The sequence below is a fragment of the Phyllobates terribilis genome, unplaced genomic scaffold (genome assembly GCF_046119375.1).
Source record: "Phyllobates terribilis strain yellow unplaced genomic scaffold, ASM4611937v1 Scaffold_1__5_contigs__length_1240528914, whole genome shotgun sequence".
NCBI classification, from domain to species: Eukaryota; Metazoa; Chordata; class Amphibia; order Anura; family Dendrobatidae; genus Phyllobates; species Phyllobates terribilis.
Genome location: NW_027362761.1, coordinates 38,508,793 through 38,533,661, shown reverse-complemented (window position 1 = coordinate 38,533,661; position 24,869 = coordinate 38,508,793). Strand labels below are relative to the sequence as shown.

At 44.9% G+C, this 24,869-nt stretch overlaps 1 protein-coding gene across 2 annotated transcripts in view; it reads right to left on the bottom strand.

Moving 5' to 3' along the window:
• Positions 1–24,869, bottom strand: part of NCAN (neurocan) — a 398,804-nt gene that overhangs the window by 228,036 nt on the left and 145,899 nt on the right. For both annotated transcript variants that reach the window (XM_073661046.1, XM_073661047.1), the window contains exon 2: positions 16,849–16,907. In XM_073661046.1, coding sequence (XP_073517147.1) covers positions 16,849–16,907 — 59 coding nt within the window. The remainder of the gene's footprint in view (positions 1–16,848; positions 16,908–24,869) is intronic.

The following is a 24,869-nucleotide window of genomic DNA, read 5'->3' as shown; positions in this document are numbered from 1 at the left end:
TGCCTGCGCTTCTCAGTGTCTGCGGGATGACAGGCTGGATGGCAGCGTTCTGCTGCGGTCCAGCCTGTCATCTCGATGTAGCAGAGCTGAAGCTGTCGTGGGAACCATGGAAAGGTAAGGATGAGGTTGCTTTATTATTTTACTTTTATTGCAGGAGATCGTTGGCTTCAGCTGGAATGGGCGTGATGGTAAGTATGGTTTAATTTAGAACAATAAAGAATTGTGTCTTTATTTCAATTAAAGGACTTTATTCTGGGTGTTTGTGTTTTCTTTTAACTTTGACTATGGGGTTAGTAATGGGGGTGTCTTATAGACGCCTCTCCATTACTAACCTGGGCTTGATGTCAGCTGGCATTATAAGCTGACATCAACCCCAACCCTATTACCCCCTGCCACCGCACCAGGGCAGCGTGGAAGAGCGAGGCTAAGTGCCAGAATTGGCGCATCCTATGGATGCGCCATTTCTGGGGCGGCTGACGGCTGGTGTTTCTAGCCTGGGAGGGGGCCAATATTCATGGCACCCTTCCTGGGCTATTAATATCAGCCCCCAGCTGTCTGCCTAGCCTGTGCTAGCTATTAAATTAGGGGGGACCCCACGTTATTTTTTTTGGGGGGGTTCCCCCATTTTAATAGCTAGTAAAGGCTAGGTATTCAGCTGGGGGCTGATATTAGTAGCCTGGGAAGCTCCGTGGGTATTACCCCCTTCCCAGGCTTCAAACATTTGCCCCAGCTGTCTGCTTAACCTCCGCTAGAGCCTAAAATTAAGGGGAACCCCACGCCAATTTTTTTTTAAATAAATCCTTTATTTTAACACTAAATGACAAGTACAGTAATCAACACTGTCACTGTACTTATTATATATGTGACTGACATGTTTCTATCTATCTAATCTATGTGTGATTCTCTATTCTTTCTATTCTAAATTGTCGGGTACAGATGCTGAATTGCCGGCCGGCTTTCTTAAAGAGACGGTGCATGAAAACACTAATATTTTTTTAAATAAATCCTTTACACTAAATGACAAGTACAGTAAGCAACACTGTCACTGTACTTCATATATATGTGACTGACATGTTTCTATCTATCTAATCTATGTGTGAAGCTCTATTCTGTCTGTTATAAATTGTCGGGTACCGCTGCTGAATTGCCGGCCGGCTTTTTTAAAGAGACGGTGCACGAAAACACTAATATTTTTTTTAATAAATCCTTTACACTAAATGACAAGTACAGTAAGCAACACTGTCACTGTACTTCATATATATGTGACTGACATGTTTCTATCTATCTAATCTATGTGTGATTCTCTATTCTTTCTATTCTAAATTGTCGGGTACAGATGCTGAATTGCCGGCCGGCTTTCTTAAAGAGACGGTGCATGAAAACACTATTATTTTTTTAAATAAATCCTTTACACTAAATGACAAGTACAGTAAGCAACACTGTCACTGTACTTCTTATATATGTGGCTGACATGTTTCTATCTATCTAATCTATGTGTGAAGCTCTATTCTGTCTGTTATAAATTGTCGGGTACCGCTGCTGAATTGCCGGCCGGCTTTTTTAAAGAGACGGTGCACGAAAACACTAATATTTTTTTTAATAAATCCTTTACACTAAATGACAAGTACAGTAAGCAACACTGTCACTGTACTTCATATATATGTGACTGACATGTTTCTATCTATCTAATCTATGTGTGAAGCTCTATTCTTTCTGTTGTAAATTGTCGGGTACCGGTGTATGCCGCTGATGAATTGCCGGCTTTTCATGTCATTCTACATTATTCTTAGTTGTTTTCCTTCATGTAGAATTAACCTACAAGGAAAGAAAGGGTTTATTTTCATTCCGATATTTGTGTCCCATTGACTTGCATTGGTTTCCGGTATCGGAATCGGCGATATCCGATACTTTTTGGGTATCGGCCCGATCCAATCCGATACGATATTTCCTGATATCGGAAGGTATCGCTCAACACTAGTAATAACTGTTGGACACAGTAATGTTTCTGCCTTGAAATGAGGTTTATTGTACTAACAGAAAATGTGCAATCTGCATTCAAACAAAATTTGACAGGTGCATAAGTATGGGCACCTCACCAGAAAAGTGACATTAATATTTAGTAGATCCTCCTTTTGCAAAAATAACAGCCTCTAGTCGCTTCCTGTAGCTTTTAATGATTTCCTGGATCCTGGATGAGGGTATTTTTGAACATTCCTCTTTTACAAAACAATTCCAGTTCAGTTAAGTTTGATGGTCGCCGAGCATGGACAGCCCTCTTTAAATGATCCCACACATGTTCAATGATATTCAGAGAAGAGAGAAGCCATCTTGAAGAGTCAGTTCAGAGGACAGTGAGAGGAGGAGGAGCTCTGTAGGAGCTCTGCTCAGGAGGAGGGCCTAGAGAGAGGCCCAGGACAGACTGAGGAGGAGAGGAGCAGGAGAGAGGGCTCCAGTGACGTAGAAGGGACCCCAGGGGGTATGGGCAGTGCTGGAGGCCGCCCGAATCTGCCAGGAGGTGTAGGGGTCAGGTCGCACAGAGGGGACCGGTCCCTAAACTAGCAGAGTTCTTCAAATCTCAACTAGGAAACCGGAGGCTGTAGTATTTCAGGTACTGCAGCCACAATCCACATCTGTCTCACCAAGAAGGTAGCCATAGAGGACCCAGGGGACAGGGAAGACGTCGCCCAACAAGGTCCGCGGTCACTGGATTGGGACACTAGGGGTCCCACTATGTACTCTGGAGGTACCTGAGGGTTGGCTGAACCCCTCCCTGAGTAAGCACAGGACGACGTGGACAGTTACCCTGGCCCTGGTAACTTGGAGTCTGAAAATCGTGAGTAAAACCCTGAAGACTGCACCCCACTGTCTCTGTCAGTTATTGCTGCTGCGCCATCACTCCGTGCACTACACTGCACCACGAGTACTACTTCATAACAACAACATCTACATTGCCCTGGAGCTAAGCTCTACCTGTGGAAAGCTAAACCAACTCTGCTGAATTCACACCAGCTAGCCGCATACCACAGGTGGCGTCACAAACTGTATATAAGAACTTTAATTCCCCTGTAAATATTCCCCTTTTGATTGACCGCCCTGGGTCACGGATCGGGTCACTGCCACTGTGACATTTACCCTAGCAATGACCGGCCCGGCACTGAGTACCCCACGGTCCAGCGGGCGCGTCAGAAGAAATAGGACGCGGAACCGCTGAGCAAGTAGAGAGACTTGCTGATCAGGACTGTGGCACAGCAGTTGGGTTGTGATGAAGTAGGGCGAAATAGTATGCTTCATTGGCCCTGGAGTAGACTTCAGAGAAAGGATACTGTGCAAACGAAAATGCTTCTTACTATAAAAGAAATGTCCATAAGATTTTTTATCCTCTATCCCTCGTACATAACCCTTACCCTTACATAACCATTACTGTTCAATAAAGACTGTGTTTTTGAACATAAGTCTCCTTTATTGAACTCCAGAATCCATGATCCTGGCCAGCCGACACCACCGGCTGCAGGCGACCTGCACAGGCGCAAAGCCTCACAGCACCAACTCAGGCAGGACCCACACTTTCATGTAGCGTGATGAGGTGTTAAAGGAGGAGACAAGTGCCTCACCCGTGGCTGGCGCTCCGCACCGCGCTACTTAATAGCATCTGCTTATTGCCATACTTTTACCAGCAGCTGTGCTTGGTATTTGACACGCACATCTCTTGTCTTCAAGGCCAAGCTCTAATCCCTTCCCCTATAGCGGTCGGCACACATCAGGTCTTAAAAGTGGCCTGGTGTTCCTCAGTGACATCCTCTCCCAAAGTCTTTTAACATCCACTAGATCAGATACTGCTCATTTAGAGTTTGCCACCATCCAGCATCTTTTGTTGCATTCATCTGTGTAAACTCCTGTGATTTCTACAAACCTCAGACTTGCAGGTTAACCCTCCGCTTGCTACTTGCTGGTTAATCTGGTTAATCAATCATCTGCAGCAAGCAATATTAACTTATATTTAGCGACTATTCATTATGCCAAATTCATCTTTGAAAAATCCTGTGACTTCTACAAACTCTCAGATCTGCTTGTTAATCCATTGTTTGCTGTAGCATTAAGAACTGTTATTAGAGAATGTTCCCATGAAGTTAAAATCTGCTGTGGACCCTGTATACATTTTTATACTGCTTCAGTCTTCCTGTTTTCCTCAAAATATGCCCTCCTGGGTCTGTGGTTTTCAGTGTCTCCTGCCTTCAGTGTCTCACTGGAGTGCCAAGGACCCACCAGTAACCAACCCCAGGGCTCCACTTTTCAGCTACGTGCAAATGTGACGTTATCCTCAATCACAAATTTATATAACAATGAACTGGGTAAATTGCTAAACGAATAAGATGCCGCCTTTGTTTGTACATAGTGATTCAAGTATATTCTGGCAAGTACTGCTCATATAAGAGGGTGGTGGCCACTCTTGCACAAGGGCCCACTAAAGGATTCTCTTGTTCTCCTCTGGGCCAGTCCAAGCCTGCCTGCCTTGCTCATTTGTCTGCCGTCCAGTATAGCCTATTGTCAGTTCTTGCTCTTTCACCTGCATTCCAGCTTGCTGTGCCAACACACTTGGTCCGAGAGTCCAGTCTGATCTGCAGTTTCAAACCAGTTGAGCCTAGCTGTATTGTAGCCTAGGCCAAATTCAGATATTCACACATCGTGACCCAAATATGGACTGTGATTTCAGGACTAACTGCAGGTCTCGTGACCAAAAATCAACAGCCTGATAATGTCTATGTGACTGTTGAATTTGGGTCAGTAAATTTGCGACTGGTCTGGAAATCACAGTTGTACTCGGACCGTGAGATACAAATGTCAGAATTTGGCCTTATAGCGAGAGACTGGAAGGAGACAAAGCGCAGATAGGGTATTATCTGGGAAACAGATATGGAGGAACTGCGCTCATCTGGTTTGAGTTGTGTTGGTTCCTAGCCGGCTAGCACCTTGTTTAAGCACACAGTATCTCCATATTTTGTCTCCCATTAATGACCCAGCCTGTTTACCCCCTCTGTTTGACTTCTCCATCCCTGACTCTGGCTTTGTTCTGTGAACCCGTGCTGCCTTCCCCGACCTCAGACCTGCTTTGTCTCACCCTCCTGTACCTCGTACCGACGCCTCTGACTCTTCGGGCAGCTGTTGTAGTCACTGGGACTGCCCTGGAGTGTTACCTGGTGTTTACAGGCAGCCCAGCCTATCCGCACCATCAGAGGCCCTAGTGAAGACCCAGTAGACACTTAGTCACACTCTTCCAGGATAAGCTCGGCCCGTGGCGCAGTAGGTCCACACCCACCAGCGTTACAACTACACTCATTAGTAATACCTGTAAATTCACTATTGACTTGATGTCTAGATTTGGGTCTTTCTTCAATTAGAATTCAGTCTTGGATCATGAAAGTAACAGATGATACTTTCGGCAGGCCCAGGCTTATATACAACAATGGACCCCAAACGTGCAGCAGAAGAAATCCAATTTGTAGCTGACTTTGCAGTTACTCATTTGCCACTAATATGTCATCTGGCAAACATTATATTTATAAGGTCCATTGCGCACTACTTTTACAAATGTAGCACCCTGAGGATTCGGCTGCTACAGGGGTATTGCACCTCAACCCAGAGGTGTGATATTCCACTCCCGGGTAAGGATGGAGTGTGGAACTGAGCTCAGATAGACTGCATGCACTACATACATCCCATTTCCGAGGAGCAGGCCGACGGTACTCCCACTTAGAAATGTGCAGGTACAACCGAGCCTGTTCCTGGCTGGAGTGGGAGGGGGGTGGTACATCCCATGTAGTGTAGGGGCAGATAGGGGGAGCAGTCTGGGTAGTGATAGGAGCTCATTGGGTGCTGGTCACCTGAGCTCACACATAGAGGGTGTATATAAGGTGGGCACCAACTGAGATCAGGGTCAGTCTGTCAGAATCAGGAAGAGGAGCAGAGCAGAGCCCTAGAGAGAGAGAGAGAGGAGGAAGAAAGAGAAAGACCCAGAGGGGGAAGACTGAAGGGACCCAAGAACCCAAATTAGAACACCGGGTGAGGAGTCAGCATCAGGGTACTGGAACCCAAGCTGGTGGGGGTAAAGACATTCCCCAGCCAGAGACCGGAGACCGTGGGCAGTGTCTGTCACGGTCACCCACTACATTCACCCCGAAGGCACACCACATGAAGGGTCAGGGAACCCAGGGCCAAGGGTGTCCCAAAAGAAGGCCCGAGGGAGCTGGACCTAGGTGAATCCCTGGTGGGGACGGCTGAAGAAAGGACAGAGGGAGAGCTCAGGGCCACGCTCCGGACTTGTTTGGGGGTTGGCTGGATCCAGGACCTGGTGGACGCAGCACGGCTCGGGTGGTCACTAGCAGCTGGAGTGACCAGTACAACATCTGCAGTAAGTAAACACCCTTAACTGCACAACCCGAGTCTGTCTTCATTGCCGGCTGCACCGCACCACTACAACCCCCATCCTCTGCACCTGACCCCCTGAGGCTATACCCCTCCCGTTGGGGGTTATCCCACCAAGCTGCGCACCCACCATCAGCCTCAGCGGACCCTGCTGCAGCGGCGGCCACAGTGACCGCATCCCAACGGGTGGCGTAGTCGACACAAAAGAACTTTAGTAACATCTGTAAAGCTGCCACATAACACTGAGCTTGACGCCCTGGGCACGGGGCCGGGTCACAGCCGCTCGGAGACTACAACCCCCCATCTGATCCGGTGCCGGGTATTCCCCTCAAAAAGGAATATGTCCCAGGGGGCGCGTCAACTTTGGCGTAGTCGGCAGGATTACGTGCCCGCAACAACCGGGTACTGCGTGCCTGAAGAAAAGTGCAAGTTTACCTCAGAAAGAAGTCTCCCGCCGGTTCCGGAGGGTCCCCGCCATCGGACTCCATCACCAGTCGTTTCCCGCCGATTGTCCGCCATTTCCAGCTTGTTCCCGCCATCTGCAGAGTTTCCCGCCACTGGGAAGCGATTCCCGCCAAAACCGCAGATTTCCCGCCTTGGAAGAGCAGCGGACGCCATTATGGGCGTGCCAAAGGAGGGCAGGAGGCCACCTCCCATCGTGGGCCAGGACAGAAAATGGCGCCAAAAGTGGAAACCGCCCCCACCAACAGAGACTGTGATGCTGGAGGTGTCTGTCAGCGTGAAAGAACTCCCCCTGGAGCTGACAGTCACCGAGTTGCCCCGGGACCGCCCTCGAAGTGGGAGGAGACGAAAGAGAAGAGAAAAGATGGGTGTCGCCTGGAGCAGTCTGGAGCGAGCGCACCCGGAGGCAAGAGGTCTAACGAGGAGTAGCGGAGGAGCTCACCCGGAGATGGAGAGAAAGCAGAACAGCACCGGCCCGCTGGCCAGGAGTCTGCTAGAGACCGAGGAAGGAGGGCAGAGCAGCACCGGCCCGCTGGCCAGGAGCCTGCCGGAAGCAGAGCAGAGCAGCACCGACCCGATGGTCAGGAGCCTGCTAGAGTCAACAACCCCGCTAGGTCTAGCGGAGATCCTAGCGCAGCTCCCCCGAAACCGGGAGTGTGCACAAACTGCCCTGGAGGGCCTCGCAAGGAGGATGGCCCGGGTACAGCGTGAGATACTGGCGGAGTGGAGCCGGGAGATGGCCCAGCAAGCAGAGACCAGTCAACGGAGCACGCTACCCTGGAAGAGGAAGCAGACCGCCTCTGAGGATGGCGCGGGAGGACCCAAGGCCGGAGACGGCGCCGAGGAGGGAGCCGAACGCATGGAGGCAGGTAAAGGGGACGCCTATACCCCAAGCCGTGACACCGCTTACCTGCCCCAGCTCCCCGTCGCAGAGCCCGAAAGTCCCCCTGCTGTGCCCGTAGCCGCCAGGTCACCGCCATGGACTAGGCCCCGACCGGAAGCCGCCGCCGCGACCCCTGTGACGTCACGTGCCTCGATCCGGAGCGTGACAAAGCAGGAATTACCACCAGCCTGGTCGCAAGGCCTAGTACCCCCGGGCGCCGCACCACCAACAGCGCCCCCTACCTCCGCGGAGCCTCCGGCCTGGCCGCAAGGCCAGGTAGCCCAGGGCGCCGCCGTCCTAACGGTGCCCTTCACCTTCCAGGTGCCCCAGGCCTGGCCGCAAGGCCTGGGCAACCCGGGCGCCACTACCACCGCGCCCGCGCCCGTAATACCAAGGGTGCCACACCTGGGGGAGGACCTCTTCAGCCAGCTAACATGGCCGGACGGGCGGCCCTTCATCTGGCCCGAAGGATACCATGAGCTGGAGCGGCAACAAAGACTAGGGCCCTTGTGTGAGCCCCTGATCCCGGCTCCGAAGCCCGTGACTCGGGTCTCGCCTCCTTTAGAAGAAGCCCAATTCGTGTGGGACCCCACGGGAGAAGATTTGATGGGGTTCACCGGAGAAACTCGGGCAGTCGCCGCTGAGCGTACTGAGTGCTGTCGTCAGCAGCTAGCAGAGTTTGCCCGAGAACGGGAGGAGAGGCGGGTCAGAGAACAACAGGCCCAAATCCGGAGCGCGGAGCAGAAGAGCCGGACTAGGAGGAACCCCCGTGCAGCGCATTGTCCCCGCACCATCGGGACAGTGATAAAGTTCAACCCGCAGCATGGGTGGGGCTTTATTCGGGACCGTAACAACCGCGGTGACGTTTTTGTGACTCGCAGAGACGTCGAGTCCCACCTGCCGGAAGGTCACAAAGGCCGTGACCTCTACGTCGGAGACGAGGTCACTTTCACCCGGCACAAGTGTGCCAAAGGACCTTACGCCCTCCACGTACACCGCTTGACGGAGGAGGAGTTGCGGTACGGGGAGGAGGAGCCAGAGGACCCGGACGGGTCTGAAGAAACATCATATCAAGAAAGAGCAGGAGGAAGACGCCGTTGAGTGCGGCAGAGAAGTGCTGTAAATAAGTTACCCAATCGGGGTATAAAGAAACTGAAACTGTTGCTGCTAAAATAGTCCCCGTTGGGACCAGTGAACTGTTTACCCGTTAACCCCTTCATCCTACAGGCTGAGGACTGTGAGCAGCCATTCCCTTCCCTCTACCTGGCCGAGGACTGAGAGCGGCCAACTTCCCCTGTATATAGTTGCGCGTCCTAAAGCGCCCCCTACCGGTTTTATAAGAAAACCAGATTTTTCTAAGAGACTGTCGCACGTTTCCCGGACACACGTTGCACAGTGTCCGGAGGAGGAACCAGAAACAAGAGACGATGAGAATGTTATATGAAAAGTTTTATATAGATAATGTTTTATATGTTTTATTATGTTTATATGGAAAATTTTGTATGTTTTGGTGTTGTTTTTTGTCTTTACAGCCCGAGGACGTGCTGTGATTTACCAGGGGGGAATGTAGCACCCTGAGGATTCGGCTGCTACAGGGGTATTGCACCTCAACCCAGAGGTGTGATATTCCACTCCCGGGTAAGGATGGAGTGTGGAACTGAGCTCAGATAGACTGCATGCACTACATACATCCCATTTCAGAGGAGCAGGCCGACGGTACTCCCACTTAGAAATGTGCAGGTACAACCGAGCCTGTTCCTGGCTGGAGTGGGAGGGGGGTGGTACATCCCATGTAGTGTAGGGGCAGATAGGGGGAGCAGTCTGGGTAGTGATAGGAGCTCATTGGGTGCTGGTCACCTGAGCTCACACATAGAGGGTGCATATAAGGTGGGCACCAACTGAGATCAGGGTCAGTCTGTCAGAATCAGGAAGAGGAGCAGAGCAGAGCCCTAGAGAGAGAGAGAGAGGAGGAAGAAAGAGAAAGACCCAGAGGGGGAAGACTGAAGGGACCCAAGAACCCAAATTAGAACACCGGGTGAGGAGTCAGCATCAGGGTACCGGAACCCAAGCTGGTGGGGGTAAAGACATTCCCCAGCCAGAGACCGGAGACCGTGGGCAGTGTCTGTCACGGTCACCCACTACATTCACCCCGAAGGCACACCACATGAAGGGTCAGGGAACCCAGGGCCAAGGGTGTCCCAAAAGAAGGCCCGAGGGAGCTGGACCTAGGTGAATCCCTGGTGGGGACGGCTGAAGAAAGGACAGAGGGAGAGCTCAGGGCCACGCTCCGGACTTGTTTGGGGGTTGGCTGGATCCAGGACCTGGTGGACGCAGCACGGCTCGGGTGGTCACTAGCAGCTGGAGTGACCAGTACAACATCTGCAGTAAGTAAACACCCTTAACTGCACAACCCGAGTCTGTCTTCATTGCCGGCTGCACCGCACCACTACAACCCCCATCCTCTGCACCTGACCCCCTGAGGCTATACCCCTCCCGTTGGGGGTTATCCCACCAAGCTGCGCACCCACCATCAGCCTCAGCGGACCCTGCTGCAGCGGCGGCCACAGTGACCGCATCCCAACGGGTGGCGTAGTCGACACAAAAGAACTTTAGTAACATCTGTAAAGCTGCCACATAACACTGAGCTTGACGCCCTGGGCACGGGGCCGGGTCACAGCCGCTCGGAGACTACAACCCCCCATCTGATCCGGTGCCGGGTATTCCCCTCAAAAAGGAATATGTCCCAGGGGGCGCGTCACAAACACATACAAAATCATTTGACAATGTGGGTGGGGTATCATGTGCCTAGCGGGACTTATTCATCAAAGGATTTGGACATTTTTCTGCCAAGAAAAGCATCAGAAACAACACCAAATGCATTGTGCCATTTTGTTAAGCCTATGGCAGATACTCTGCTGGAGTTACCCTTTTTTGATGAATCTGATGCACACTTCACTGTCATCTGTTGGACTTATCCTGCATGTTGAATTTTTTTATTTCCAACCCTCAATACTTGTTCTTTTCACAAGAAAGTTTTCCAATTCTAAAAAGTGTAATTAAAATACAGTGCTCAGAACACCATAAGTCAGCCTGCATGCATATTGAAAACTACAATCTGAATCTAAACTCCTATATTGTCATTTCTATAAAATAATGATTTTAGGAATCTTAATATTATGTGGTATAGCAGTATCCAGTGGTGCCATATTCAACGTATTCAATTGCCACTGTCAGATACCCATCCTAACACTTGAAAAAAAGAGGCTGTACATGAGTATTCTCGGCTTCATTAGAATGTGATATCTGATGTAGCAAAGCATAGTGCGAGGAAACTGTCATTTGGGCCTGTCAAATTATTTTATGCAGGATGATAGCAGCAGCTTAGCATTTCCTAACTAGAAGTGAAATTGTCTTGCAAAAATCTTTATAATGATGGGTATTTAATGGGCATTGGGATCAATAATACATCTTAAATACTAGGTACTTTGAAATGGCAGACCTGACCCATTTAATATATAGGACATTTTTCCTGCCTATTCTACATATTTTCAGCTGTTAAAAATATATTTTCTTTTCACAGCAATTACCAATAATTTTCCAAGATAGATTTATTTGCGCCCTTGATGAGGCTGTTTCCCAAACTGTGCAGCTGATGATCAGTATCTCTGCAGCTGGTAATTACAATCTGTGCATGGGATCTGCACTTGTCATATCATTGCCAAGAACCGACTTGTGTCATGTACAGATTAACTCTCTCATATCTGGATGTAAACAGCACACAATGCTACCTCACACAAAGAGTCTTCCAATAAAGCTGGGCAGATGTCTCAGACAGCAGGATTTAGTCTCTGATGATAATGTGAACATATTAGAATGTGTTGCAAAATATAAGACTCACAATTAAGCTTGGGATATTATGTCTGTTATTTAAAGGGGTATTCCCACTGCAGACATTTATGGCATATGTACTAGAAAATAAGATGTGTGGGGGGTCCTACCAATCCCACAAATTTGGGTCTGTTTCATCATTTGTGTTGGAAAGATGACTGCCAAACTCTATAACAGAAAATTCCATGCGGTTTTTAATTTAGTTTTATATATTGAATGGTTAAATATCTTAGTGATGTTATTGTTTACCCATTTTATGCTATTTTGCATACTGCGGGAGTATAACCAGTATATTACAATGCTAAATAAAGTAAAATACATAGATATTCCATTATTGCAGCAAGAGCAGAAAGAATAATGCATACAATAATTTAATATAAGATACTGTGAAATTTTTCACATTATGAAAGTTTTAATAATAGATTTGACATAGTCAGACAGTAGGCAAAAGTACAGAAAATATTCCGAGATTAGAAATGAGAATTACTATTAATATTAGATCTAAGGGGTAAAACTGGCTGTATATTAGTAAATTGGAAGTTGAAGGGGTTGTATTACGTTAGCAAGTTATCACAGATACACAGAATGAGTGATAACTTGATGAATGCTGGGAGTCCAAGCCTTGGGATCCCCACTGATTCTGAAACAAAGCCTTCTCAGGATCCTAGCAGTGAGACCCCCACAATTGACAAGTTTTCAACTATCCTGTGAATAGGTAAGTTAGGACAACTTGTATAGTCTTATTGCAAATGGACGTACCTGTTTGTTTGCATTAGGGCTGCATGTGTGGACAGGGCTTAGGAGCTGTGCTAGCTGTGTAATACAATCAGCATCTCACTTTATCAGCAGCGACTGGAGATAGCTCCAATTGCTGATGTTTAACCATATACAGTGGATTGAGAAAGAATACACCCCCTTGGCTTTTTACCTATTTTGTTACATTACAAACTATGTTTAAATGTTTTTTTGTAATCCGATTTGTGTGTGATGCATTCAGCACTAAATAATCTAAGTTGGTGTAGTGAAGTGTGAAAAATATAGGCAAAAATAAAATTTATGGGATCAAATAACTAAAAATTGGCTTGTCCATATGTATTCACCCCCTTTGCTATGAAACCCCTAAAAATTTCTGGTGCTAGCAATTACCTTCATAAGTCAAAGTTAGTGAAAGGAAGTCCACCTGTGTGCAATCTGTCACATGGTCTGTCAGTATATACACACCTTTTCTGAAAGGCCACAGAGGCTGCAACACCACTAACCAAACAACACTATGAAGACCAAGGAGATCTCCAAACAAGTCAGGGACAAATTTGTTGAGAAGTACAAGTCAGGATTGGGTTATAAAAAATATCCCAATCTCTGATAATCCCCCGGAGCACCATCAAATCCATTATCATCAAATGGAAAGAACATTGTACCACAACAAACCTGCCAAGAGAGGGCCACCCACCAAAACTCTCAAGGGGGGTATTAATCAGAGAGGCAGCACAGACACCAAAGATAACCCTGAAGGAGCTGTAGAGTTCCCAAACAGAGGCTGGAGTATCTATCCATCTGACCACAATAAGCCATACACTCCATAGAGGGGGCCTTTATGTAAGAGTAGGCAATACAACTTGAAGATTGCTGTTCATCAGAGGAAACCATCTTACTTGAAGGAGCTGGAGCAGTTTTGCCTTGAGGAATGGGCAAAAATCCCAGTGGCAAGATGTGGAAAGCTCATTGAGACTTATCCAAAGCAACTTGCAGTAGTAATTGACGCAAAAGGAGGCTCTAGTACTGACTATAAGGGGGTGAATAGTTATGCACACAGAAGTTTACAGTTATTTTGTCCTATTTGTTGTTTGCTTCACAATAAAAAGAAACCAAATGTTCACAGTTGTAGGCATGTTCTTTACATGAACTGATGGAAACCCGCAAAAAAAAAAACAGTGAAATTTCAGGTTGTGAGGTAGAACAACACAAAAAATGCCAAGGGAGTAAATATCACTGTCAATCACTTTCAGTAGCATTGAAATGGAGTGATCACCAGTATGCACGTGCACCTGCTTCCATTGGCCACCTGTGATATAATCACAGAGTGTTGATGGATTTCCATGGCAGCCAGAAGGCTGACTGACAGCTCTCAGTGATGCCATCCTGCTACTTCTGTGAAGCCCAGCTATGGGCTGGGCAATGGCGTAACTTGAAGCTTGTGGGCCCCAATGCAAAATCTCCAACAGGATCCCCAATTATAATGGGTCTTTAAAAGTATTAGTCTTTTCATATGGTGCAAAGGGACTTTTTGGGCCCCCTTAGTCTCCAGGGCCTGGGTGCAAATGCAACCCCTGCATCCATTATAGTTACACCACTGAGGCAGAGCGTCATAAAATATCATCATTTACACAATATATAAAACAAGTGATCAAAGGATCGCTGGTTCAAATTCCATAAACGGATTAAAATATAATTTATTTTTAAAAAAAAAAAAAAAAAAACAACTAATATTAGAAAAATCAATATCACACCCTTTTCACAGTTAAAATATAACATATTTAAAAAACAAACATATGTATTATCGCTGAATCTGTGAAAGTCTTATCTATTAATATATTAAAGTAATTAAGACATAAGTGCCATAAATAGAGCAAAAAAATAAATGCCATAATTACTCTGTTTTGGTCGCTGCATTTCTCTAAAAAAAAATTCAATAAAAATTGATCAAAATGTTGTTTGTACCACTAAACGATATCTATAAAAATTCCAGGCCGCGACAAGAAAAAATTAGGCTTCAAACAGTTCCATTGCCTGAAAAAATAGTTATGAATCTCAGAAAATAGTGATAAAAAAATATTTTTTTTTACTAACTTCTGAATTTTTTGAACCACCAAAATGATAATAAAAAAACCCTATACACATTTGATATTGCCATACTGACTTGAAAAATTATATTGCCTGGTCATTTTAACCATACAATGAACACTGTTAAAGAAGCACTCCCGTCATAATTTTTATCCTATTAATAATATATTGCAATAATCATATTATATAGCCCTGTGTACTTACAATTGCTCATTTTGCCCTTTTATACAGCTAATTTTTCTCTGTCCCATTAGGTCTATGACATCACATGATTTAAAACTGACTAGCTGAATCCTTCTAAGCTCTATGTAGAAACAGGAGGTCAATTTTCCTGCATGAGTCATAAGTCACTGCAAAAGTTACTGGCAGGGGGAGGAGGGAGCAGCTGGGTCAGGAGTTGAAGAGGGGGATGATAAATGCAGGGAAAAGAGACTTCCTGTTTCTACATAGAGCAGAGAAAAGAGAAGAATCAGCTGAGTAGAAAGGCAAAATGAGCAATAGTAAATACACAGTGCTATATAATATGTTGATTACAATATATTAAGAAGATAAAAGATATTTTGATAGGAGTGTTTTAAAATAAAACCCTAAAACAAAGCTTGAATTGCATTTTCATTAATTTTTTCCCACTTGGAATGTTTTTCCATTTTCCAGTACATGGTATTTAAAAATCTCACAAGAAAAAAAAAGGAATGAAAGAACGAAAGAAAAGACTAAAAGTGTAAAAATGAAAAACTGATGCTTCTTAAGGCATTAAAAGGTATAACCAAGTTTGATGAGTATTTGATAACAGAAATATTGTCTTTCAGTTTGGTTACACCAGTCATTTGTGAAAAAGTTACAACAGCATGTGCAGTCATATTGATTGTCACATTTTAAACGCCATTATGACTGTGAGTAAAGCGACATCAATGTTACACTCTCAGTAATCAATCATTTTTTAATATATACTACAATTTACAGCAATATGTAAGGTTTGCTTGCAATATGGAATCATTGAAACTGCAATTTTCCAAATTGGATGCAAAAAAAAGCTGAATCTTAACTATTTCAACTAAATGAAGCTTGAACTTGTAACATGAGCTGATTGGATTCTAAGTTAAGAGCTCTCAAAGCTTATTAAATTGACAGTGCATTAAAACGAAAACCTTTATTTAATGAGAGAATTGATTGAGATCTAAATAAAACATGTTATAAGCCTGAATTCAAACTAATTTGTTCATCTTTACATACAATTATTCCAGAATAAGATTTTAATGTTTCATAGAATATAGCTGTTGAAAATCATCATGAGATTTCCATGTTCACCGTATATATGGTTAGCATACCTATTTCATAAAATGCTGTTCGGACATTATTCCTCCTCTAGCTACCTTCTTACATCGCATAAAATTCACAAATAGAAAAAAAATATATAAAATCAAATGAGAAAATAATAGTACTTTCACTGACCAAATCTGCATGTGAAAAAAATCACAACATGTACTAGTTTCTTCTGTAAATCGGATGAGACTCGCCCATTCTCGTCTATGGGTGTGCCAAAAATATTCCATGCCATAAGATAACATCTGGTTTTTAAAGATAGCTTGCAATTCTTTACCAATCTCTCCCTGACTGTTCTCCACTTTCTTAAAAAGGACTCTGCATCATGGAGCAACCTGTGTTTTTTTAATTTAAATATACAGTAACTTATCATAGAGGCATGTCAGAAGATAATGGTGGACAGGGACATAACTATAATAGTTGCAGGATTTGCAGTCACAACTGGGCGCTTGAGTCTAGGGGGTCAAAAAGAATCCTTCGACCCATATGACAATACCAATATTAAAGACCATTGGTTGTGGGGGCCCTGTTGGAAATATTGAAATGGGGTCCATGAGCGTCAAGTTACACCACTACTGGTGGAGGGCCATTATTTCAGAACTCCCTTGGCATCCTAAACTATTTCTATAACTCATAATATCCTAAACCTCTCTCCTTCAGGAGAGCCAGCAACAATGCTGTAAAATGAAAGCAACTTTACTGTATTATAAAGACGCAAACTTTTTATTACTGGCATAATAAATGTAAAATCTATACTATGAAACATATAGGTCAAGAGTATTTCTCTACGTGTGTTTTAAGCTGAAACCATAGGCCCAAATCTAAAAAACAATATACAGTATGGTTTGTGTAATAAAAGTGCAGTCTACACAGCTAAAAAAAAGTTATGGTGACACATATGATCCTATTTAAGGCCAATAAGAAGCTATTTTGACTTCCAATGAGTAAATGAGAGCCTGTGGATTGGACATACAGTATGTGCCGGAAGCTGTCCCACCATAATCGCTGAGCGTAAATGACATAAGACTTACCGGCAGCACTTGTGGTTGTACTGGTTACAAGAAGAAGCCTAAGTACCAATGCTAGAAGCCTAGAAAAGAAAAGAATAATGATTATGATTTACAAAAATTGTGCGTATTTAATAATACATTGGAAAAAATTAGATTGGTTGAAGTCAGACATTTTTATATTCAATTATCCAAAAGGCATATTTGTCCAAGATTTATATAACTGATAAAAAGTTTCCATTTACCCGTCCATACATCACAAGACAAATATAATAGAACGGAATATATAACATTGTAAAGTGAGTAAATAACCTTTAGGGCTTGCTGACACTGGCCGAGTGCTTACCAATGTCTTATCACATAGCACTCGGCTATGTTGCAGTGCAGATCCCCGATTCAGCATTAGAGAACAATCGCAGAATGCTGCGAGCGGCTCCAATATTCGGATCACTCACACCCATACAAGTCTATGGGTGAGTGTGAAACATCGGACCGCTCTCGGATGTTATCCAAGTGCAATGCCATTACCATGGACACTGATAAAGGAGGAGATAGAGAAACGACTTTCTCAGTCTTCTCCGCACCTGTCTCATGCAAGACAATTGGAGCACAGAGCACTGACACTCAGATCAAACTCTATACACACACAGGTATTAACATGCGGTTTTGGCACAAATGCAGAAGTGTGGCACTTTGAAATGCATAGATGAACCACATTCCTGAATTTTTGGCTCTTTTTCCTTCATCATTACCAGCAATGCAGCTGTGGCACCCTACTACCTACAGGTACCACAGAACCCAAAAGGGTGCATGGACGGACTTCTCCACCAGAGGCTCCATTTACACAACGACACCTCCACCCTTCCACCTCATACCACCAGAGGGAGCCCTGTTAGGTATATATAAACTGGAGGGTGGAGTTAGCTAGTGAGAGTGTGCTGACACTTAGAGCAGTGAAGAAGCAGCACGTCTGCTGCTGTGTTGAGGGCCCCGAGTGTGGAGAGGGCCCGAGAGGAGAGAGGAGTTAAGGGGGCAGAGGAGCATCTGAAGCTCACCCCAGGACACAAGCCGGACACCGGGTCCGCGCCTACAGGTTCCTCTACACCCAGTAGGGACAACCGACATACCAGGAGGATTCCAGATCCCTGGTCAACCTATAGCTGCCATCATTTTACAGAACTAGGAAACACGAAGGCCCCAGCGTCCAGGGATAGTGGTAGCCAAAGAAAAGTTCTACTACAAGCAGACAGGTGAGAGAGTGAAACAGCATAGAAGCTAAGCCTAGTTCCAGGCTGGCCAGAAGCTTTAGAGAAAGGAAGAAACGGATCAGGAGGCCTTATACCCGCTCACTGGGGAGAGTCCAGAAGTGCACCCTTCCTATCAAGTAACCTGGACTGTACCTGCCGTCTACACCAGTAAAGGTACTGAAGCGAACTCCCTGTGTGCGTGTCCGTCATTCCCCCTGACCCGACCGGGCCACCTCTCACCTGCATCCCTTCCATCAAATCTGCCCCAGGTGCCCGCTCCGCCTGTGGGGAGCAGAAACATCCAAGCTGCCATCCCATCACCCCCGGAGGTCTGCAGCAGCGCCGGTACTCATTACCGGGAACCACAGGTCGCATCACGAGACAAAAACTGTTAACAAAACCCCTTTTAAAGAGTGACCCCAGGGTAGGGGCCCGGGAGCATACTGCCGTGACATCTCACAGAAGGCCAAGGCCCGGGTACCGAGTTCCCCTACATTCCCCCTGGGCGAGTCACAGCTTTAACAGATTTCCTCCATTCCTTGATCGTCTCAAACTCTGACAGAGTTTGAGCTGAGTGTCATTTGCATAATCGTCCCTATTCTCTCGCATGAGTGAACTGACCCCAGCCTTAATTGTAGTGTGGGTCAGAAAGCTGCTGCCTGTGCCAGTAAAACCAGCAACAAGCTGATTGTCAGTAGCCATATTTTAAATAATTCATTTTTTTTCACCGTTTCTCTCCAAAGTCCCCAAACTCCTGTGGAAAGTACCAGGTGGAAAAACAATGAGCAGCAAAGGTAAATTTTCAGGGTCAGCATTTTCTAAAGAAATATAAAGAGGTAAAGTTCTGCCAAGAATGCCCATTATTATACATTATTTACATCTCCATAGAATCTCACTCAGCAGATTTAACATTTATTGGAGTTCAAAAAAATGCTTGACTATAGATTAGAATGTGGTGTTTATTACAGCGCCAAAGGTAAAATACAATTTACAGTGTACTAAAGGCAAGCGTGACAATGTTTTCAGAAAAAAAAGAAAAAACCTTGAATGGGTTGCAGTCATCTGGTACATTGCACCATATATATTGCAATGGAGCTATAGACAGGAGAATAGCAAAATCAATGGTGTAATGCCTGTAGGACCTCTTAGACCAGGTACATGCTGCTTTATTGTGTCCCTTGGCAGTATTGAACAATTACTGTAATGCAGCTGAGGGACTTGAGAAAGAAAGGGGAGGCTGGCCATTTCTGAAACCTTTTAGGTGGTAAGAAAAGGCTCCTTTTCTCAGAACGCTGTGCTCTATAGTATATGAAGCTCTTAAAAATACTTATTTATTCCTTACAGAACATGTTTTTGTAAAATACAAGAAGCCTGGGTAAAATACAAGAAAAATAACCTGGGTAAAATCATAGAGGGCGATGAGGGTAAAGCAAACCTACTCAATAGCTTCTTCTCCACTGTTTTCACAAAAGAAAACAATTTATCGGAGGAAATGCAGAGGGATAAAGTAAACCCTCCGCTAAATATCACCCACCTAACCCAGGAGGAAGTTCAGAAACGCCTAAATAATATCAAAATAGACAAGTCACCAGGCCCAGATGGCATACACCCCTGGGTACTAAAAGAATTAAGTAATGTGATAGACAGACCGCTGTATCTTATATTCAAGCACTCTTTATGGTCAGGGACTGTCCCACTAGACTGGCGCCAAGCAAATGTGGTACCAATATTCAAAAAGGGGTCTAAAAGTGACCCCGGGAACTATAGACCAGTCAGCTTAACGTCTGTTGTGGGTAAATTGTTTGAAGGATTTCTTAGAGATGCTATTGTAGAATATCTTAATGATAATAACTGTCTAACTCCATATCAACATGGATTCATGAGGGATCGCTCCTGCCAAACAAACCTGATCGCCTTCTACGAGGAGGTGAGCTCACAGCTGGACCGGGGAGAGTCAGTGGATGTTGTATACCTTGACTTCTCCAAAGCGTTTGATACCGTGCCACACAAAAGGTTGGTATATAAAATGAGAATGCTTGGTCTGGGGGATAATGTGTGCAAGTGGGTAAATAGCTGGCTGAGTGATAGAAAGCAGAGGGTGGTTATCAATGGAGTAAGCTCAGGGTGTGTCAGGGTTACTAGCGGGGTGCCTCAAGGGTCTGTCTTGGGCCCTATATTATTTAATATATTTATTAATGATCTAGTGGAAGGGTTGCATAGTAAAATAGCAATATTTGCAGATGATACTAAACTTTGTAAAGTAGTTAATACAGATGAGGATAGGGCACAGCTACAGGAGGATTTAGATAAATTGGGGAGTTGGGCCAAAAAATGGCAAATGGGGTTCAATACCGATAAATGTAAGGTCATGCACATGGGAAAGAAAAACAGCAGTCACCCATACATATTAAATGGGAAACCGTTGGGGAAATCTGACATGGAGAAGGACCTGGGTGTCTTGGTTAATAGCAAATTAAATTGGAGTGCCCAGTGTCAGGCAGCAGCTGCGAAGGCAAATAGAGTCATGGCATGCATCAGAAGAGGAATAGGGGCATATGATGAGAACACTGTTCTTCCTCTGTATAAAGCGCTGGTAAGGCTGCACTTAGAATATTGTGCACAGTTCTGGGCTCCGGGGCTCAGGAAAGACATATTGGAGCTAGAGAGGGTACAAAGGAGGGCGACTAAGGTAATAAAGGGAATGGAGGGACTAGAATACCCAGAGAGGTTGTCAAAATTAGGCCTATTTACGTTGGAAAAGAGAAGGCTTAGGGGAGACCTCATAAACATGTATAAATACATCAGGGGGCAGTACAAAGATCTCTCCCATGACCTGTTTATACCAAGGATGGTGACAAAGACGAGGGGGCACACTATGCGTCTGGAGGAAAGGAGCCGTGAGACTCTGGAACTCTCTGGGAGAGGAAGTGGTGATGTCCAACTCACTTAATGAGTTCAAGAGAGGCCTGGATGCCTTTCTTGAGAACAATAAAATTACATCTTATGCTTAGTTAATTAATCCAGGGATTCAATCTGACTGCCAGATTGGTGTCGGGAAGTGAATTTTTCCTCAATGATGTAAATTGGCCTATACCGCAAGTTTTTTGTTTTTTTTTGCCTTGCCCTGGATCACCGCTGCGAATAGCTGCAGTGCACAAGAAATAGGCTGAACTGGATGGACGCTTGTCTTTTTTCGGCCTTATAAACTATGTAACTATGTAACTATGTGAAGTATTTTACTCCTCTATTCGGCTCATTTTAAATTATCTTGGTAACCCAAACCAGTGAAAACTATTAATGGCAGCCATGACATTGCCCATAGGTTTTGTCAACAAGCTTTCAACAGAGGCTCTACAATGTTATGTAATGCAATTGTGGATAACGCTGCCAATTTATATGCCACTCATGTATGTTCACCTAGCTATCTTCTCTGCAAACACCGAAATAAAGTGCCCTAAGGAAAATGATGTTGTAGAGATAGTATAAGTAGCTGGATAGCAATGAATGATGCTTTATGCGATTAATTATGAGTGCACTAAACTCAGAACTAAGAACCCAGCAACTCTATCATGCCCTTCATTTATTTATAGGATTGTAGTTAAAAAGCACTGCATGGCGGTACAAACACAGCTACGGCACTAAGTATGCAAAGATATAATATAAAGTAATAAACATACAAATCTGTAAAAAAAAACACTTGAGAGAACTGGGAAAAGGGAAAGAGTCAATTGAATCCATATAACGATAAAATCTAAAAGGATGCATTGTTTCGAGACAATCAGTTCACATTATTCAGTGCACAAGCAGCCATCTGAGCCATGGAACAAGACTGTGTGTAGCCAATGCAGAAAACTGTAGGAGGACATGGGAAGAATGAAATTACAGTATCCATATTGTATAGCTACTAATTGGCGCAGCTTAAATCTGATATTAGATTATCATGTGACCGCATTCTGATAGAAATAAGGTAGGCAGGAGAATACTCCTAGGAACTTCCAACTACATAGAAAGCTCAGAAATTCTCCTCAGTGGTTTCTAATATTAATCCTTTAAACCTTCACAATTAATTTGACATACACAGTATATATATATATCTACAGTACAGACCAAAAGTTTGGACACACCTTCTCATTTAAAGATTTTTCTGTATTTTCATGACTATGAAAATTGTACATTCACACTGAAGGCATCAAAACTATGAATTAACACATGTGGAATTATATACTTAACAAAAAAGTGTGAAACAACTGAAAATATGTCTTATATTCTTGGTTCTTCAAAGTAGCCGCCTTTTGCTTTGGCGACTGCTTTGCACACTCTTGGCATTCTCTTGATGAGCTTCAAGAGGTAGTCACTGGAAATGGTCTTCCAACAATCTTGAAGGAGTTCCCAGAGATGCTTAGCACTTGTTGGTCCTTTTGCCTTCACTCTGTGGTCCAGCTCACCCCAAACCATCTCGATTGGGTTCAGGTCTGGTGACCGTGGAGGCCAGGTCATCTGGCGTAGCACCCCATCACTCTCCTTCTTGGTCAAATAGCCCTTACACAGCCTGGAGGTGTGTTTGGGGTCATTGTCCTGTTGAAAAATAAATGATGGTCCAACTAAACGCAAACCGGATAGAATAGCATGCCGCTGCAAGATGCTGTTGTAGCCATGCTGGTTCAGTGTGCCTTCAATTTTGAATAAATCCCCAACAGTGTCACAAGCAAAGAACCCCCACAGCATCACACCTCCTCTTCCATGCTTCACAGTGGGAACCAGGCATGTAGAGTCCATCCGTTCACCTTTTCTGCGTCGCACAAAGACACGGTGGTTGGAACCAAAGATCTCAAATTTGGACTCATCAGACCAAAGCACAGATTTCCACTGGTCTAATGTCCATTCCTTGTGTTCTTTAGCCCAAACAAGTCTCTTCTGCTTGTTGCCTATCCTTATCAGTGGTTTCCTAGCAGCTATTGTACCATGAAGGCCTGCTGCACAAAGTCTCCTCTTAACAGTTGTTGAAGAGATGTGTCTGCTGCTAGAATTCTGTGTGGCATTGACCTGGTCTCTAATCTGAGCTGTTGTTAACCTGCGATTTCTGAGGCTGGTGACTCGGATAAACTTATCCTCAGAAGCAAAGGTGACTCTTGGTCTTCCTTTCCTGGGGCGGTCCTCATGTGAGCCAGTTTCTTTGTAGCGCTTGATGGTTTTTGCAACTGCACTTGGGGACACTTTCAAGTTTTCCCAATTTTTCGCACTGACTGACCTTCATTTCTTAAAGTAATGATGGCCACTCGTTTTTCTTTACTTAGCTGCTTTTTTCTTGCCATAATACAAATTCTAACAGTCTATTCAGTAGGACTATCAGCTGTGTATCCACCAGACTTCTGCACAACACAACTGATGGTCCCAACCCCATTTATAAGGCAAGAAATCCCACTTATTAAACCTGACAGGGCACACCTGTGAAGTGAAGACCATTTCCGGTGACTACCTCTTGAAGCTCATCAAGAGAATGCCTAGAGTGTGCAAAGCAGTCATCAAAGCAAAAGGTGGCTACTTTGAAGAACCTAGAATATAAGACATATTTTCAGTTGTTTCACACTTTTTTGTTAACTATATAATTTCACATGTGTTAATTCATAGTTTTGATGCCTTCAGTGTGAATGTACAATTTTTATAGTCATGAAAATGCAGAAAAATCTTTAAATAAGAAGGTGTGTCCAAACTTTTGGTCTGTACTGTATATATACTGTACATGTGGTAGTGGTGAAGGAGGTAGTTTCCCTCTATCACTGAAAACGGGTAAAAGTGTGTTCCCAAAAGTTAGAACTCTCTGGGGCTGCAGTTTAGTGCAGGAGGGGGTTAACTGTGACAGCCAGCCCAGTAGAGGGAGGGGGAACTCTGTGTTAATGTTGAGTACAGGAAGTGAGCTCAGTCAGTAGTTTGTAGTACTTCAGAGAAAACTGACAGGCTCTATTCTGGCTGCTAGGATAGACGTGGGCCTAGAATCCCAGACAATGGATCATCAGACACAAGAATCCCTCCACAAGAGTCCCCTTAGCCGGCCTGGGAACCTCGAGAGAGTCAGCGAGGACCTGGGGGCACATTCTGTCTGCAGGCTTGCAGTAGAAGTTAGGACTCAAGTCTAGGACGTGGAGAGAACTAAGATCTGGATATACTGTCTCTGGTGAGGAAGATTCTCTAGGGCTAGAGAAGAAGGCAACAGAGATGCTTCACCTAAATTGGGAACCTGAGCTGAAGTTGTATCAAGTACCTGTGGGAAAGATGACAACCCATTGGGCCTGATCCTTTATACCTGCCTGTAAATATTGTAAATACTGCTAGTTACCAAGTAAAGTTCCAGTTATTGTTATGAACTTTGCATCCTCTGAATTCATTGCTGCTCTGGTTCCAGAAGAGAAATGCCTGAGGATACACTTTGTCTGAAGGGTGCCAAAGTGAGCATTGGCTACAGCTCTCCCACGACTACCTCGCTGTGGCACATTACATATACAAGAGGGGCTTCAAAAGTTATCCGCACTCCTGTTATATTAAAACTTCTGTTGAACACTGTGAAGAAAATGCAAGGTAATCCCATGTCAATCACTGTGCACTGCTGGCAGTTTTTTTTTTTACAGAGCTCTACATATATAAATCCGACACCACTGCAGCTCAAGCAGTGGGGAGGGGGGCTGAGAAGCAGGAGTGAGATCCCTCACAGCAGCTGTGAGTGGCACAAGACGGCCCATCCCCCAACCATGTGCTCTCTTTGTTCAAGAAACATTATTAAACAGTAGTTATGGGAAAACGATG